The following is a 20,114-nucleotide window of genomic DNA, read 5'->3' on the forward strand; positions in this document are numbered from 1 at the left end:
TCATGGCCTAATCACCTCTTAAAGGCCCTACCTCTTAATACCGTTACATTGGCAATTAAATTTCAACATGAGTTTTGGAGGAAACATTCAAACATTTAGCATCTGGTCAAGCCAAGGTCAAGGGAATGAGAAGCACACTCTGCTTGCCATAAGGCTGTGGCTAAGGTAAACATGTTTAACTCTTTTACAGTGGAGTAAAGAATGGGATCAAATTTAATCTCCTCCACTCTCTTATTGCTTTAATTGCTGTCATACCCTTAGCTCTTTCTCACTCTTCCCATCCTGCTTTCTAAATAGATGTACATCCCATCTATAGTCATTTAGATTTTAATATCTGAGTTGCTCCCTACTGTCTCAGGTTTCAAATTTTACTTTCCTTGAAATTTCCCTGGTGCCTAATACAATAGCGTTCACACAGAGAGCATTCAGTAAATGGTGTTGACTGCCTGCCATCTTTTAAAAGCACATATGGAGAGACACTAAAGGCACCTGGCAATATTGCACTGACTTGTTAGTAACCTGACTTAACCCAAATGGCCCAAAGACTGGGAGCACCTTTACCTGGAGGAAAGTTATCTGCCAATGCAGTCAGCCAACTTTATTCAGAAATTCCATGAATATAAGTTAATCTCAGCTCTATTTTATGGACACCTGTCCTCCTATATCTGACCTTATGAGACTTAATTTCTTTTGTACTCTCTTAGTACTAACAATGAGGTTCTTGAAGTTTTCTGAGAGTCAGTTTGAAGGAGCTTTTTCTTTCATGAGTGATGCCACCCAGTATTGATTATTAGAATTTGTGGGACTGTGCAACCAGCAGCACTGCATATTCAATATAGTGTTATCTCTGCAACTCAGTCACCTTGCCAGGTAGTTTAGTATGAACTCCTGACTTCCCAGATCAAATGTAAGCCTGATACTTTAAATGACTTGGCAATCTACTGACAAATCCCATGGTGTGGTATTCTGTTCACCGTGTGCAATGGTCTCAGAGCTCAGTGTTATCTGTCTGACAGCTCATATAATATTTACAGGTTGTTATTCGTGAGGAATTTTAGTTAGCCGTAAAGATTTTCACAGCTATGGCAGACATTAGAGGTCTCATTCATCACTCTTGTGACCTTCCCCTCTGGAATGTAGCCCATCTGTCTCTGCTGTTGAAATCTTTATGGAAAATCTGTCCATCTTTGAAAGTTTAGTAAGTGATCTTAAAGTTTCATTGAGTCTTTACTTTTGATATATGATATAGACATATAAAGTACTATTCTTATTTCAATTTAATGTTTTGAAAAGCTTTAAATTTAACTTAGCCTTTCAGTTAAATGACAGAAAACTTAATCTTGCTACATGAACTATATGCACCACATCAAATAAAATAAAAATCATACAGAAAACAATTATGATGGTAAAAAAATGATACACACATACATATACATTCAGTATTAATAGCTACATAAAACTTAAACACTGTATTATAATCTGGATTTTGAGTTTAGGAAGTGAAAAGGGGTGAAAATAAGTTTTCACGTAACATAATACTATAAAGAAGACTCTAACAAATTCAATAAAGAAATGAACTGAATGGGCTGGTGTACAGAGCAGAAGAGAAGGGTGACCTTCAGATGTTATCTCCTCGTTTCATACACAATTTCTCATATGCTTGGTTAGGACCTAATTTGTCCTGCTACTTTGCTCTATCTACTCCCTCCTTCAACCGCTGTGATCTGATTCAGACCTCACCACTATCGTGAAATTGCCCTCTTGAGGTCACCGGTAATCTAGGGATCAAATACATCTTCCTCTTCTACACCCTCAGTCCACTGGAATCTATAGTCGCTCATACCTCACCAACTAGGCTGTCGTTGTGTTTCGCCCTGCTTTATTCTATGTATTGTTTTGCTTTGCCAGCGGTTCTATTGCTACCACCATTTGGAGGCATTCTCCAGGATACATTTCCCTTTCTTTTTCTTTTTTCAGTGTTGGACAGTGTACCCATCCTTTTGTTTGTTTTGTTTTTTACAGCTTTATTGAGGTATAATTGATATACAAAAAACTATGCATATTTAATATATATAATTTGATGAGTTTGGACATATGCATACACCTGTGATACTATCACCACATTCAAGGCAAAGGTAATAAACATACCCATCACCTTCAAATGTCTTCTTGTGTCCCTTTGCCTTTTTTCTGGTTGTAAGAACACTTAACATGAGATCTACCCTCTTAACAAATATTTAAGTGCGCAACACTGTGTTGTTAACTATAGGCGCTATTTGTACAGCAGATCTCTAGATTTATTAACTTTGCATAATCGAAGCCTTTTACCTATTGAATAATAACTCCCCATTGCCCCTTCCCGCATCTCCTGGAACCCACCTTTCTATTTACTATTTCTGTAAGTTTCACTATTTTCTGCTTTTCTTAGGTTGACTATTTCAGACATCTCACATAAATGGAATTATGAAGTATTTGTACCTCTGTGACTGATTTATTTCACATAGCATGTCTTCAAGGTCCATCCCTGTTGTCACAAATGGTAGGATTTCCTTCTTTTTTAATGCTGGATAATACTCCATTTTATGAAAATGCAGTACGTACATGTAGTTCTCTCTTTTTACAGCTTCCCTTCCTTAATGAGTCCAGCCATTCTCATAGCTTCAGCTATCATTCTAGTACGTGCGGTCTTATCCTTTCACTTGAGTTTGGTGAGATAACCCACCTTCTGAATATTTTAGCCTAAGCATACCATTTATCTGAAATTCACTTCCCAGATTATCTATTCTAACAATGAACCCCCCAATTGCCTAGTAACTAAGTCTCAGAAATATCCAGTCATCTGTGACTTCTCACTTCCCATGGACACCAAATTCATTTATGAACCACCTCTCAAACTCTGCTTGCCTATTTTAATCCTTTGTGTATAGTAACACCAGAACAATCTTCTTTTCTTTTCATCATGATTATCCTCTAGTTATAAAATAATCGATGACCCTCTAGTTCCCACTGCATAAATTATAAACTAATCTGTTTATTATTTATGTTGATGAATGGCAGACAAATGGTCTAGCTAAGAATGAAGGACATATTAGGCAGATGCCATTAGTCTAGGAAGATAGAGATGTAGAAAGAAGTACCAGGCAGTTAGATAGTATTCAAAGCATTTCTCTCTGCCACACCTTATACTACACGTGGCACATCAATAGTAGTTAGGAATGGATTCAAGAACTAAAGATATATGCTGCCTAGTTGAGGCAGAGATGATTGATTCTACAATAACTGTCATTCAGACGTCTCATAGGTATGTGATTACAAACATTATTTGTGTGGTGATTAACATTTTGCAAAGCAATTTCATATTAATTTTCTCATTTTTTCCTGACAACATTTTGATAAGGGCGATATCATTGTTCCCATTTTACATATAAGGAAAAGAAAGCTCAGGGAGAAAAAAACAATTTGTTTATGATCATGAAGTGATAGTGGAGTCAGAACTCAAATCCAATTCTTCTGAATCTGTGCTCCATACACTTCCTACTTTATCCAAGTACCTCTCAAGATACTGGATTAAGCTTTGAGATGGCAAGCCAATGTGCCGAGTGCCTCTCTAAACTCAAAGAGTTTATAATCTATCTGGGAAAGAGGGGGGTGTTAGAGGCATGTTCTCAAATAATCCACTGTATCAAGCAGTATATCTAACGTGCCTTGAGAATAAAGCCATTGACCTGCAGAAAATGGATTTTCCTTGTTCTACTTAGAGCAATAAAGACTTCTAATGGCAGTAGTGTAACTATATAAAATGCCTTAAAAATGTACATACCTTGTAATCAAGCAAATATACTTCTAGGAACTTTGCTTAAGATGATTAACAAAAATGTGTGCAAAGATTTATCTACAAAGATGTTTACTGTGGCCTTACTTATAACAGTGAAAAACTGGAAACAACCTAGATGTTCCCAAAGAGGGAATTCCTTTAAAAAATCATGGTGTATCCATTAATGAAATAGTGTTCAGCCATTAAAAATCTATTGTAACCCAACAAGCTCACTCATAAGCATTCATCTTAGAGAAATGAAAACTTAGGCTTACACAAAAACCTGTGCACAAATGTTGATAGCAGCTTTATTCATTATTGCCAAATGCTAGGAGTAGCCTAAATGTTTTTCAACAGTTGAATGGATAAATCAGCCGTGGTACATCCATACAATGGAATACTACTTAGGAATTAAAAAGAACAAATTGTTGATACACAGCAATATGGATGAATCTCAAATGCATTATGCTGAGTGAAAGAAACCAGTCTCAAAAGGTTACATACTGTATTTATATGACATTCTTGGAAAGGCAAGACTATATGAACAGAGAACAAGTCAGTGGCTGCCAGGTTCTGGGAGTGGAAAAGAAGTTGACTACAAAGGGGTAGCGTGAGGAATTTGGGGGGATGAGGGAGCTGTTCTGTCTCCTGATTATAATGGTTGTCACATGGATCTATGCATATGTTCACACTCATAGAACTGTATTCACAAAAAATGATTTTTACTATATGTAAATTTTTTAATTAAAAAAATCAATTGTAAAAGAATATATGAGAATGTGGAAAAATTGTTTACATTTTCCCTCAATATGTTTTAAGTGAAAAGGGCAATATAAAATCTCTGTCTATAATATGATCTGAATCTCACAACATGTGTATATATATATATATATATATATGAAATAATGTATAGGAAAATGTTAACAAGTTAACCCTGGGTGGTGGGAATACTGGGGATTTAAAAATTTTCTTCTGTGTGATTTTCTGTAGTCGTGATATTATTTTTTACAGTCAAAAGGAAAAAGAAATGTTATTGACAATTAAAGAAAGAAGAAGAAAGGCAAGATGTAAGAGTTGGTACCCAAGTGGAGCCAGGAATAATGTGAGCAGCCATAGATGGTTTGAGTAGGTGGGGGTAGGGCAGGGGTGGTTCATTTAGAAGCAAACGACAGTGACGAACAAAATAAGGGTTTATAAGTTTCTCATATAGAAATTCAGAGATAAGCTGGAATGCTAACTCATGTTCATCAGGAACCCACGCATCTGATATCTTTCTTCTCAGTCACTCTTAGTGTGTGGCTTCTGTATCCCAAGTTGTCAGAGCCCTCTGGCATTCACCATGCCCAGGCATACCAAACCTAGGCTTCCAACTACAAACAACTGCGACTTGCCTGTAAGACCTTCTCTGGCCATTGCAGCCTGCTCATATGCCCAAGGGGCAGGCCAGAGATGCCAGGGAGTTAATGACCACCCCTACCCCATACTCCAGGGATAGCCCTTAAGCAGTAGTAGATAAATAACCCTTGGGTCGGATAACTCTAAAGTGTATTCTACACTGAAGCCCCCAGCTTCCCCAAGCCCAGGTGACCAAAGCAGTAATGCATCCTTTATCAGCTTTCTTCCCTTCCCAACCCCTCTTCCAGTGCTTCCTTGTATCACCACCCCAACTACTTGCACTCACATCCTTGTCTCAGCATCTACTTTAGGGGACTGCAACCTAGACAGCTTCTATTCCTCTGGTTACTACAGCTCCAACCATCATTACATCTGTGTCCCCAGCAGGAGGAAGGGGAATGTGAAATGGCTAAAAGCTGCCTCTCGATTTAGCCAGCCACCTTTAAAAAACCTCCAGAAGCCTCACCCAAATATCCTCATAGGCCTTGGGACCCTAGCTGCGACCAATGGTTAGAAATTCTGTTACTAAAGAAGAAGAGATTGGGCATAATACGGGCAACTCTCTCTGCCACTGAGCACAGGGGTCTGAAAGCACAGACAAGGAGAGAAGCACTGGGGTCATGTCAGAAAGGACTGCGAGGAAAAGGTGAGGGGAAGTCAGGATGTAAAGGGCCTTGGATACTAGGGGGCAGGGGGAGATAGTGGAATAAAAGATAAGAAACTGATTGCACCAAGAGAATGGGTCCATAAGACCATTACTAGAATTCACATACTTCTGAGGAGCCAAGTGCCAATGGCTAGCAGATCTTCCCCAATGCCTTTTTCTTAACCCCAGAGGTGAGTTTTCCATTTTATCTCCAATGAACGTTATATTATCTAGTTTTTTCTAACCTGCCCCCACTTTTTCTGACCTAACTATGTTATCAAACTCCAAATCCACTAAATACGAGAAAAGTAGAAAGATTAATGAATGTACTTGGGTCAGAATTCCAGAGAGTGCTATTTTGGCATGGTTTAAATAACATTAGCATTCTTTTTAATTTTCTGGTTAGGCCTCTGTGTCGAATAAAATACAGCTTAACACCAGGGTGCATCACTTGGCACATTCTGTTCATCGTGCATTAAAAAATGGTTGAAATAAGAATTTCCCCTAAATACTGTGGCCTGTGTTTGTGATTTTTCATAACCACCTTGGGCACAATATTGAATCCTGTCACCTCAAGGGAGGAAAAGCATTTGAAGGTAGAATTGCTACCCTTTCTTGCTCTTAATAACATACCGCAAATGTAATGCAAGGGGAAATTCAGAGATTGGCTTTGGAATAAATAAACTCACGTGTAGTTTGCTATTTAAATTCAGTAGACAATATACCCCGTGGTGCTGGTGCCGTCTGATAATAGGTGATTTTTACACTTGAGAATCTGAATCACAAAGCTGCATTGGAATTAAATGTAGTGGTTACAGAAACATCTGTATAAGAAAATTCCAAAGGACAGCCCAGTGTCATATAAAAACTGTTTGCCAATAAATCTGCTTTTGATGGGCTACTAAAAATGGACACATCAGGCATAAAAGATGTGTGTGTCAGTTACGTAGGCTAGCTTTGTGAAGTATGACAAGCTTGCACTGGTACACTGAGATAAGAAACAGCTGTTGTTGGCGGCGGCACTACCGCAAAAAATGAAATGATAATTCTGAGACACACTTCTGAGAGTTACCATGTATTTGATCAACTTGTGAATAGATGCAAGACCAGAATCATCTAGCAGCCCCAAATGAAATTGCCAACAACCCTTTAACAATCTCTTGAGAAGGAGCACCGAATCCAGTCCCATAGAACCATCCTCCAATTGTGTGTGATTTCTAAAGCAAGTAGTTCCAGTGTGTGTGTGTGGTTGGTGATGGGAGAGGGAAGGAATGGGGGGAGGCTGTGGTTATTTTCCTTTTTTTATTGCATCAAGGACATTTTTGAGTATAAAATTTCAGGGTTTCAGATGATGACTGCAAAGCAGTTGCTTAGGTGAATTTATAAACTGTGAGTCAAAGAGGACAAAACATCTTTCAGGGGAAAAAATGCACTGAATCTCGCCATTGGACCTACACATAAAAACCGAAGGCTTTTTTTATTATTATTGTAAGGGAAAAATTAACAATTAAGAACTCCAATTACAAAAGCTTAAAATTTTATCTTGATCTGGAACTTACAATTTTTTGAAAAATTCTTTTTAAATCTTTTCCACCATTCAGTTCAAGCATATTCTGATCACTCCCCTGGCATTTACTTAGGATTCTTTTTCCTTTCAATGTTTAACAATGCAAAGTCAACTATCAATACTCTATGTGGGTCTTGCCGTGAGCTCAGCCTGCACCACCGATTTTTCTCTGTCTCTTGCTAAATTACCTAGTTGAAGATTGTTTCTTTCAGGTAGAAAGCTCCTAAGCCAGGCCAGACAGTCAGAAGACCTCTCCAGCACACTTCTCTCTGAGAGAGATACCTAGGAAGAGTGTAGGAATTCAAACTGACTCTTCTGCTACCAGAGGACATATCCAGCATCCTCCAGATCAGAAAGAACTTCTGGACCATTAGAATGATAAAGAACTGGAAAGGGATAATGAGAGAAATTGTGAGGTCTCAGTCCATAGAGACCCTTAAGAAAAAAATAGCTATTCTTTTCTCAGTTTAGGCATTCACAGGCTTGGCATGCACAGCCAGTGAGGGCTGGACCAAACGCTCTCTGCAGTTCTCCTCTTTCTTTTATGACACTGTGATTTTAAGAAGAGGGTGTGCTTGAGCAGCCAGGAGCTATGATTTCTGGCTCTCCATCATGTTTCCTGCTAGTGAGGGCTTTGGTTTTTAGATTTTCATAACATCGGACTGACCAGGTAGGTCAGGGAGCCCAGCCCAAGTTCTTTAAATCAGGTTTTACTTACTCTGGGAACTAATCTGGATAGGAGAGCTGTATTCCAGAGAAGAAGGAAAAAAAGAGACAGACAATGAGAAAGGCAAGGATGGAAAGGGTAGAAAGGAAGGCGGGGGAAAGAAGAAGAAAGGAATAGAGAAAGACACAGAGAAACTGAAGGTGAGGGACTCCAGAACAGCAGCTAAATGTCTTTCTTCTCCGTATTAAAAATTTCTGTCTGCCAAAATGAAAAAAGCATAATTAGCAGCTAAATACAAATCCATGTCCTATATCATTTAAATGGTATATCTCCAAGGTACAAAGCAACATGTCTGGTTAAAGGTTGGGTGATTTGATCCCTCTATTACTCTATATAAAACAAAGAAGCTGGAGTTTCATTACCCTTAAATTGTCTGGCAGTGGGTAGAGTTAACTTTTATTAGAAGCTGTTCTTTCATATCATACAGTGTAGTCAAGGATATATTAGCTTTGACGTTTTCTTACATCTCAATACACTGCAGGGTGAATTTACTGTAAGACTAATTTAGAAGGGAGCTTTTCATAGGAGGAAATAATGGTCAGCATCAGCTGTGCTTCAAATTATCAGCAGGATGAAAATTCAGAAAAAAAAGTACATGTGCATAAATTGCTAGGTGTTAATAAGAATGCTTCTTATATGTCTTTTTCTGACGATATTCTATGTTTCTTAAAACTTCAGTGACTTAAAATTATGTTCAGGAGGAAGATTTTATTGTTCAGGAAATGTTATAGTGCCTCCTAAACATTATTATTTTGTCTTAAAGAAAGAAAAAATAATCAGGTCAAACAGTATATAAAAGGCATTTTTATTTATTTATTTTTGTTGATTTGTTTTTTAATATTTGTTTTTTATTTTAATTTATCAATATACAATGTGGTTGATTTTCGTGTCCTTTTACCAATTATAAAAGGTATTTTTAGAGGTTCAGCTTTAGGGGGGAAAAACCCCTACCACTTAAGCATTTTAAAAACAGTTGAAAGATGATTGATTTGACTAATACACAATAAAGTCATTATAAAATGAATTCCAAGTGTGTGAAATTAAATTTTACCTATAGGAGTCATCACTCATCACTAAAGTTTTATTATACTCTGATATCAGGTGCCATTCTCTCACTTTTGGTTACCTTTTCTAATAAGATCATGCTGGTTAGCTGACATTTTAAAGCACCAATTTACCAATAATTGGTAAATGATTTTGGATTCTCTTTAAATCAAAGTGAATGAAGAAAAATAAAGAGAAAACAAGCATACCGGAGTGATAAGCATAGTACCTTAGCTTCAATAACTTAGAATGTAAATATATCACAGAGGGATGTTTAAGTTGCTAAACTAATAAAACCCAGTCAATCAAATAATAAAAGATATTGAGAAGTAGCAACAGGAAGTGTTATAAGAAAAGCACCCGATGGAGACACATAAGAGAAAACCCGTCAGTCGCTCATTCAGCTTCTTATCTGTTCTATAGGTTTAGCAGTGGAAAGGCTTTTTTTTTCCCTTTGCATTTATCTTTGTGCCTGAATGAGTTCAATTTCACTTAGATTAGGACAGAAATTTCAGAACAGCGGGTTAATCCATCCTGTCTTCATGGGCAACTGAGCAAACAGACCAATATCAGTGTAAAATTGTAATTCTAGAGATTAATGTTGTCTTTCTTGTTTGCGGTATATTTGTTTGACCTCCTTGCCTTTTTTTTTTTTTTTTTTTTTTTTTTAGCTTCTGTCCAGGGTCCCTGGGAGAGAGCCATCTCGCCAAACAAAGTGCCCTACTATATCAAGTAAGTTGGAAGAATCACATTTCTTAAAGGAGCATTTATTGTGGCTAATCCGCATATTCACAAATGAATTTATTTTTAAAATACGTTAGCCTGGCCTACAATACCTATTTCTTTCTTCCCCAAAGATGCTTGGATAGTAGACTCATGCTGAAACTCCCACTGTAAGTTTGCTGATGCAATAGGGAACTGCTTTTAAGAAAAATGTATTTAATGCATTTACATACAGTACACTTTGGGATTGGGGGGGTGGGGCAGATTTTTCACACTAGAGCGAAAAGCTCCAGATAATATTAATTTTAGTGGGAGCAAATATTTGCAAGACCAATTTCATTTATTTAGGGATTTTCCCACATTTCTTCTTCAAAGATGTAAGATTTCTGCAGCTATGTGTACTCAAACTGTTTTAGGTAAATGAATGCTTTATGCATCCAAAACACAGACAGCAGCAGTCCCGGATTTATGGAACTGAGTTATTCATTCTAGATACATAGCACTCACTATTTGTCACCTAACAACAGAATGATACCGTTTTCTTGGCCCATTTGTGCCAGTCAAAGGAATACAGGTACTTGGAAGCACCTCCTGAAGGATGTTACATGAAATATAAATTACAATACATTAGATTGACATGGAAGAGGAGAGAGGATATTGAGTTATCATGATGCCTTAACAGTCTCTCATCAATTGTGCAATAGAGTCTAACTGAAATTTAAGTTTAAATTACCTACTCCAACAATAATTAAAATTAATCGGGATCATAAAATAGTCTTCAATACCAACTGAAGTCTTTGAACTTAACTGCTGCCGTAACTCTGACTAGAAATATTAAATGTTTTCCCATTTTTTCAGCCTGCCATCTTTCATCAAGTCTGTTTTTATTCTTCCACTGCCCATCAATTCTTCATAATTCAGTTCTAAAGCAATAACAGCAGTACTAGATCTTCATTACTACAGTTCTCAAGAAATTTGATTTCATGCTTCTATTTTGTTAACTCAGAAGAATAGAGACAAAGGGACTCTTTGGCTCTTAAAGAAGAGACACATTTTTTTTTAGGTAATGGTTTATTTATCCTTTGTCTCCTTAAATTTTTCCAGACTTTAAAATTTTTTCTTTAATATGCTTCGATCCTACTTTTTCATTTTTTAGTTTTTTTTAATTTTGTTTTATTATTTTTGTTGTATTTAACTCATTAATTTAGTCACTCTAAATTACACATTTTGAATACCCATTTTTTTTTATTGATTATGAATATTCATGGGGTACAAAGCTGATTGTCACCACTCGTGCCCAAGATGTGATGGCCAGATCCACACTGGCAGCATGCCCATTACCACAAATTGCAATTATACCCCACCTCCCCCACCCAATTATCCCCGACCACCCTCCCATCCCCCTTCTCTCCACTCCACTTTGTATCCCTAGGTCTGCTCTCAAGTCCAACGCACCACTGTGATCTGTCTTTCCTTCCTTCTTTCTCTCTTAGCTCCCACTTATCAGTGAGTACATGCGGTATTGTTCCCTCTGTGCTTTGCTTATTTCAGTAAATGACATGTTTTATTAAATAATATATTGATTAAGACTTGCACCATATTGCTTTACATCTACTATATATTTTGTGGAACCATTTTATTCAAACTCTTCACAGTAATTTTTTACATCAGTGTTTTCATCACTATAAGTTTCACTTCTGAGTAAGCTGTTTGAGACCTGCTACTTCTTCAAGCCATTTATAAAGCTTTCACTTTTATTCAATTCTCTTATAAGCTGAAATAGACTATCTTTCTCCTTTTGTGGATGAGGCTTTAGGACCACCTGAGAATCCAAAACACCTTTAAGCCTGTATTCTTCAAATTGCTACCTGTTTGGGGCTCACTAGGGGTTTTGCAGGGATTCCTAAGGTCGCTCCAGTCCCACTGTTATTTTCCTAAGTATTTACCTTCTCCCGCCTGATGATATATCTACTACAAGAGATCTCAGTATGTTGCTGTGGGGAAGTGGAACTTAATTCAGTCCAAAAAATTAAAGGAGACAAATTCCAGAAAAGCTGTAATTCCTCCCACAAATTAGTCTCTAGCTGCTCCTCAGTAAAATTAGAGACCATCTACACTACATATCCTATCCTATTGGTCCATTGCTTCCTTGTGTACTTGAAGATCATGGTAAGGGCACAGACCTGCAAATAAGAAAATTTGAATTCTAGTCCTGGCTCGGCCATTAGTTGATTGCGTGGCCTTGGGCAAGTCACTTAACCTATATAAACCTCGGTTTCTCAATTATAAAATAAGGAATTGGACTAGATGATATCTAAGTTCCTTTTTAGCTCTAAGAATCACTGTGTGTGACTCATTCGATGGTCCTGTTCAAACTCAAAAGCCTAGGATCTCAGCTTTTGTTCAAGAATTTTATCTTTATTTTTAAAATTCATTGTTTTAATGATTAACAAAATATAGACTTTTATTTTTTAAAAAAACTGTAAGATTTTTATTTTTTCACTGTTTAATTAGCTTCAGATATCCCCTCTCAACCCACTCCAATTTCTCCAGGTACCTCTTTAAAGAACTCAAATCTTGGTGTATTATTCAGTATTATTATTCTCCCTGGCTCAATGATAAGAGACATAGAAAAATAGGCAGGAAAAATTAGTAGAAAGGTGAGTGTGGAGACCTTAAAATCCTCTCAAGTGATCAGTTCCTGGAATGAAGAATTACGTAATTTCTCAATGATATCCTGAAACTTTATGGAGAACAATTCTCTCTACAACTGTAATCTATTTGAAATTAGGGATTATACAGTTTCTCGAATATAAATCTCTAATGTTAAACTGCAATATAGGAAGGAAACATGTTTATAAAAAGTACATTTTCAATAATAACAATTATTAATGTCACTTGTGCTTTATTATTACTCATTACTATTGTCTAAAACATTCTATTTACAGCAAATTACTTTGATATACAAGGTTCAGTGGACTTCACACATGGCAAATGACATTCGTAATCTGAGATGCCTTATTGGTCCAAAAATAACAATTAAAATAAGTTTATAATGACATTGCTTCAGCCAGTCTCCACTATTTCTCTTTCTTCCCTTGTTTGTCTTGACTTCCCTTCAAGAGTTTTTGCCTCACATTCCCAGCTCCAAAACCAGGTATCTTCTCTGGCTATTTCTTTAGTGCTTTATAACTTTTCCTTTTCGATGGTGGGATAAGGTGATCATTTAAATAACAAGAGGTTTCTATACCAATAGCACAATTCCTAGTTGGTTGTTGAGTTGTGCTTCATTCTTGAGGTTTTAAGTCATTAACAACCTCTTTTGCTATCAATTGCAAATCAGGCAGTGTTTATGCCTGCATCCTGACACCAGCTTTTCATACGATGCTAAGAACTTGATTTTGATACTTCAGACTACATGTTTGTCTAGTTTATTAGTCCATAGCATACATCATTGTTACAGTTATCATATTTCCTCTCCCTTGGGGCTCTCTTAATCCTGCCAGTGTCTCTTTCAGGTTATTTGATTACAGCTTTCATTGCCACTGAAAAAGTAATCACCAGCAATGTTCAACCTGTTACAAGTGCCTTTTCTACTCTCTGCCATTTTGTAGTTTTTTGGCCTACTGTCAAACTCATGAAAATTTCAATATAATAGCCTTTAACCAGCTGCTGCATTCTGTTAGAATTTCTTTCACCTTTTTTATGTTGCATACTCCCATATGGGTAAACCAAACAGAGCCAAGAGCTGGGACTCTCTTGCTTTCTTAATGAGTTAGAAAATTATTCTTCTGTGTTCTGGACTGTCAAAAAAAATTAGGAATCCCAAACTTGCATACAGGATGTTGTAGCATCGATGTAATAATAGGAGCATAAGAAATATCACATTGGGTCAGATCAACAGAGCAACTAGCCCAGAACTCTGTCCCAGATGAAGGCATGAATAGTTGTTTTGTCAGTTAGCCTGGTAATTTTCATTTAAAGAATTAGGATGAGTGATGACCATATCTTAATGATGCATTGTAAATCAGTTGGCAGTGAGTTTATCCAGGAGTGTCTTAAACTTTCCCCATTCCCAACCTTGGCCTTGTCTTAGGAATAATAAGTTCCATAAATGTACTGACATCTATATAAATAAAAGCATGTTTAATTTCTCTTGAATCCGCATCCTTTAATCTCAAAGAATGGACCCAATTAAATGTTTTGGAATTCATTGGATACATTTATATTTACCCACAGTCGACTTTAATCTCACATCTCCCACTAATGCTTTTAATTTTCATTTTCCCAGTCTGAGAAATTCTAATCCTTTTTAGTCTTTTAGGCTGTCCTTGGATGAAAGATAAGCTTTCCCCTTGATCATCTTAGTTGCTTTTCCCTGGAACTTTTCCAGCTCTGTTATATCTTCCTCGTGGATTCTGTGATTCAAATGGCCCAAATACTGGTTATTAAATTTGTTAGCATTGTCTCTAGTCTCCACTCCCCCATGAAGAAAGCGAATGCTATGTGCTGTCTCCCATTGGTGCAGAAATGGAGAAACCAATTGAGGTCATAACCTGCTCTACATAATATTAGTTCTAGCTGAAGGTTGGTTTTCTGCTGCTTTTCTCTAATACCAGCTGAAGTGTTTGGCCTTATATTTCTGCCAGCTGTTGCTTAGGAAGGATTTGATTTTAGACAAGCTGGTCCTTTCCTCCTTCAAAGATGCTGTGGTTGCTAAATATTGAGAGGAATTTACTAATGAAACTCAGTAATAAACCTGCTGACTCAATCAGCAGTAATGCATTTCATCAGGTTACCTTTCTAAGTATCTCTGAAGCACTTCACAAAAGAGTGAAAAATGGGGTTATGGTGAACTTCCGAACTGTTCAGCTTTTTTTAATGCGCAATGCTCAAGAAGCAACTCAGATCCAAAGGAATGTCTGTCTTTTCCTGCTGGTTATTTTCAATGTTATAGATATATTGCTATCTATGTTGTTTAATGACCTTGATCTACCCTTCTCCCCACTCTCAATGCCAGGCATGTTTCCGCAGCCATTTCTTGCATCTGAGTTGCTCACAACTTTCTGGTGGTTCCTGCTTAGCAAAATATAATATGAAACTTCCCTGGATGAAGTCAACAGTCACTTCAGTCAACAATCCTTATTACTATTTCTGTGTCTGCTGACAAAATTGTGGTTTGGGTTCTGACTCTCTTGTCTCTTATGGCCTATTGTTCCTATGGCTATACTAGCACAAGTATTTGACTCTGTGTAGAATCATTGTGGCCATCCGCCTAGACTCGACTTTTGGGATTTGTCTCTTCCTGTATCCTGTTAGCCTACATTCTGGTTTGAACTCATGAGTATTGCTCTGATTTTTAGTACTGATGTTCCCTAACTCCGGTACCGTCTGGGTCTTGACACCACCTCCCCACCCCCAAATTGCCTTTATTACTACTCTCTGGGCAATTTTTCAGATTCCAAATACCTCCCATGATTAAAACATATCTTGCCCTCATTCTTGCTCCAGCTCCTATTTGTGTCAGGAGTTGCTGTACTTCAGGTTTTGGTTTGTTTATTTGTTCCTTTGAATTACTGATTGCTATTTCAGTACCTGTATTTATATACAGACGAAGCAGTGGTTAGCTATGTGTTAGCTTTAGCAGCAATCAACATGCTAAATATCTCTGCGGTGGCTGGTTTGCAGTGAATAAATCTTCTGATAATGAAATGGGCTCTTATTATAAAGAACACTGAATTACAATATCTGACTTCGAAAACATTCCCTCATTTCTCATTTCTGATATCTCGCTATTTGAAGAATGATGCCAGTCTTCTGATATTCAGCTTGAAAATTGGTTGAGTTTTGGTGTACATATTCATAGAACATGAACACATCAGGTAGTGTATAATTGTATGCTGTTTCTGATAAGATTCCTTCTCATGTATATTTTCCTCCAAAATGTGCGCTTAAACAGCTGACAAAACAATATTAAATAGTGGAAATGTTAAATAAGCCAGGCATCAAAAGACTTGAAATCTAGTTCCAGCTTTGCTATTAACTACCTGTTGGACCAATTGTGAATCACTTATTTTCTCTGGGCCTCAGTTTCTCGCTGTCATTTAAGGAGGCTAAATCACATGATGTCACAGGTCATTTTCAGTACTGACTTTCTCTGATTTTCTGAATGTTGACTGTAAAGTAGAAATTGTTTGTCACAGTTTTCCAGAGAAGTAAAAATGAATCTTCTTATCACCCTTGAGGATTATTAGTGCACCATCAATCTTATGAGGATAGAAAGGACAAAGAGTCTTAAACCTTTTACTTAACCAGTTAGCACCACTGACGATAGGAAGTGAATGTAACAGAGAATCAGCTGTCTAATTTGAGCTGTCAGTCTTTGAGGATGCTGGTGAATATCTGTGGGTAATTAAATTTTTGAAATCACTGCCAAAAGCCTGTTGCTCTGACTTTTCAAAAGGTTTTAGTACACAAAGATAACCCAGGTGTCAGTCTTCTCTGCTGTGCTTTCTCCTCCATAGTGTGATGGTTCCAAAGGTCACATTAGCTGAGTCTCATTAAGCTCTGGAGCCGCTATGAAGGTATAGTCAGTAATGCATAATTAATGATATAATCATAGGAACAACTCAGGTTAAGATGTTAACTAAAAGAGAGTGAATGGGATGCCATAGTGTTACACAGAGTAGTGATCCTGGCCTTTGGTTTTATAGACCTTGTTGGGAGATACAGATCTTGGTATCTTCTGTGTCTCATAGGTTTATAAAAAATAAATAAATAAATAAATAAATAAAACTCCTCACATCCTTCTTTGTAGTTTTATAAGCTGGTTGGTATAACCTTGACTGAAATAACAGATCCTTTGAGGAAAGGTATTGTATCTCTTTTTCTAGCATAGTGTCTAGCAGATAACACATGCTCAGCAAATATTTGAACAAATGAATGAATGAATGAAGAAACGAGTAAACATATACCAGTAATTCTCTGTGCTTTTCAATTTCCTGACTCCTTTTGCTTTCAAAAACTCTTCTGCTGTTTCTGTGTCAATTTAGATTTATCCACTCGAATACATCTCTCATGTCCTGTACACATCAACTTTAGTGTTAGAAAGCATGCTGAGTCTTTGCTAGAGTATCTCATATCTCCTACAGTTTAATGCCTAGGAAGGAGGCAATCCTTAGCATGCATGACTGAATGGTACATACCAAAACTTGAGTTCTAGATTCTGTTCTGTATTTATCTAACAATACGATTTGAGGTATAACTCAGCCTATCTGGACTGAGTTTCTCCATTAATAATGAGGAAGTAGAACTAGATAATGCCTGAGATCACTGAGCTCTGGCTTTCTTTGTTTCAGTAAAACTGGGGTTTTCTGTATTTCCTAAATATCATTTGTCAAGCTCCTTCTCATTTTCCAGTGGTCAATAGAGCTTTAAATTGATCAACCACTGTGTTTCACTGAGTATTGTGTATAGGACCTACTTTTTGGGCCAGGATTTAATAGCCTCTGAGTCTTAAGAGAATGTCATACATGATAAATTTTTATTTTACAGAAAAACGTTGTAACATTCTGCATGTTATATGTAATGCTTAAGAGTGGCAGCCTATATGCATATACATATATATGTAACGGCTAAAATATGTGTACAGGCAAAGAAATTCTATTCTAGTACACATGGTATAGCATAGGTGTCCCCTGCCTCATTCATGGCACTTTTGGGAATGTGAAAATGAACGTAGAACATATTCAGTTCTGTTTCTCCAAAAAAAGAAGAGTAAATTATTTCAGCCGTTACTTTTTGTTTTTCTAACTTTCTTAAACATGCACTTTCTGACATAATCATGTGGTAGAAAAAAAACAAAAACATCCACAGTAACATCAAATGAATCTGCATTTGAAACCCAGCTTTATTGTGTTCGACTCTGTTATTTGAACAATTTGCTTAACCTGACACCCATTCTACTTTATGGCACATAAGGAATATCACTCAAAAAATGTTAATTGGCTTTCCTTCTCTTCGTTGAAACTGGATTGAAGTCTAATTGACCTCTGCTAGATACTGAGTTCTGGGTTTTTAGGAAAACACGCATAGAGATGTATCCAGTATAAGCCACATATTTAGAATATTTTCTAGGACCCAAGTATGTCCTTTATCAAATTAGTTTATTTTCATTCTTAGAGTTCCCACATAATTTGGGGTATGTGTGAATTCCCAAACATTCCTGAGCCTCTCATAAGCTTCTCTAATTGCTTCTTATCCTGTCCCCCTGGGAAGCAGCATCCTGTTTTCTTCACAAAGGTCAGCAGCAGCCCAGACAACATTTTAAAATAACTTAATAACCCTGAAATGCCTTTCCCCTTTGGGTAATTTCTTTAGAGCATTAGTCCTTTGAACACTGACCTGGTTGCAGAAAATGTCCCTTTCTCAGCAGGAAAACTCCAAATCCCATTCAGTCCTTCCCTCCCTCATTCCAGCACATAGGGGTGGAGGAGGAGAGGGTCAGGAGAGGGAATTCACACACACACAAACACACACACACACACACACACACACACACACACGAGGGGTCTTCAAAAAGTACAGGGAAGGATTCGCATATCTTTTTTTTTTTTTTGTGGTATAGTATGATTTACTTCTGTAGTGTATTTACACTCTTAGCAATGACATCTAGTAGCCAGTGGTTTATGTTGCTGCAAAACTCTCCACAACACTCTCAGACCTCCAGAGTATGTGCATGCACACAAATACCAGTATAGTGAATTTTAAAAAGGATAGTAAACAGTATATTGAATATTTACAGTATATCACACTCTATGTTAAATATCTGTCTAAATGATCACATTTACTTCTCATAAAACACTATGAATTAGAACAATTTTTATCCCATTTTACAAATGAGAAAACTGAGGCTAACTTGCCCAATTTATGCAGGTAGTAAGTGTCAGAGCCAGAAGTCAATCCTAAGCATAAAGACAGCCAACAAACAACTTCTGTGCTCTACTCCCTCTCTCACATGAGAGAGTTCCCTATCTGGCCCTAGAGCAGACAAAAGATAATAGGCACAGGAGAATAGATTTAAGTTAAATCAAGTGTTCAGTAGAAACAGAAACTCAGACCCCAAAGCTGAAGCCAAAACTGGCCAAGGTGACAACTACAGTCAGTCCTCTGTACCTGTGGGCTCCACATGCATGGATTCAACTGAGGATTGGAAATATTTGGAAAATAAAAAATAACAATACGACAATAAAAATAATGAAAAAATATATAGTATAACAACTATTTACGTATTGTTTGTGCTGTATAGAGTATCATAAGTAACTAAGAGATGATTTAAATTATGCAGGAGGATGTGCATAGGTTGCATGCAAATGCTGTGCCATCTTACATTAGGGACTTGAGCATCCTTGAATTTTGGTATCCACGGGGGTCCTGGAACCAATCCCTCCCAGGAATTTTCAGAAATATAAGAAGCAATGGGATGTGATGTAAGGCAATTGAATCCACTTAATTTTATTTCTAAAAGATAGGATGGCCTCAAGAGTCACATGAGCTACATTTACTTTCAAATTTACCTCTTCCAACAGACTTCAGTTTGTGCCTTTTCGGGTTTGCAACCTGCTACTCAGCAAGTTATTGTTACATTTCATGAAACAGAGTCATTCAAACCGTCCTCCTGTTGCATGCAAATCGCATATCTTTTAATTCAATTTTCTACAAACTTTTTGAAGTACCCTCTTATATATGTATTTCTTCTTTTAAAAAACACACTGAGTGCATTGTATAAATCAGTGCTGTCATATTGTAAAGTTTTAAAATTTTTGTACAAGATAGAAAAGAAAAATCTTTGCCTTTCTCAGAAGTCTGGAAAGGTCCTAAGAAAAGGTCCTAGATGGAGCTTAGCCCACTGTCAGCATTCAGCAAAAAAATCCGTCTGTGGTTGATTAACTCCTAGATGGGTGAAACTGAGAAGCCTCCCTGATCTTCCTGAAACTTTCAATGGCTTTTTGTTTGTTTGTTTTTGTTTTTGTTTCTTCTCAGCTTATCCACATCCATCTTGGTCCCCAAAGCCATTGCTTGTCAGATAATCAGTGCAAAGTATAATTTTTAACTTGCTTCTTTTGTTGTTTTATAAGGAATTTTTTTTTCTTTCTTTTTTTTTTTTTTGTCTTTTTCCGTGTCCGGCAACGGATCGCAA

The 20,114-nt window shown here is 37.0% G+C and overlaps 1 protein-coding gene across 3 annotated transcripts in view; it reads left to right on the forward strand.

Moving 5' to 3' along the window:
• The window catches only part of DMD (dystrophin), a 734,955-nt gene that overhangs the window by 521,854 nt on the left and 192,987 nt on the right, over window positions 1–20,114 (forward strand). For all 3 annotated transcript variants that reach the window (XM_008577619.1, XM_008577628.1, XM_008577636.1), the window contains one exon: window positions 9,865–9,925. In XM_008577619.1, the coding sequence (XP_008575841.1) occupies window positions 9,865–9,925 (61 nt within the window). The remainder of the gene's footprint in view (window positions 1–9,864; window positions 9,926–20,114) is intronic.

Source organism: Galeopterus variegatus, unplaced genomic scaffold (assembly GCF_000696425.1).
Source record: "Galeopterus variegatus unplaced genomic scaffold, G_variegatus-3.0.2 Scaffold69, whole genome shotgun sequence".
NCBI classification, from domain to species: domain Eukaryota; kingdom Metazoa; phylum Chordata; class Mammalia; order Dermoptera; family Cynocephalidae; genus Galeopterus; species Galeopterus variegatus.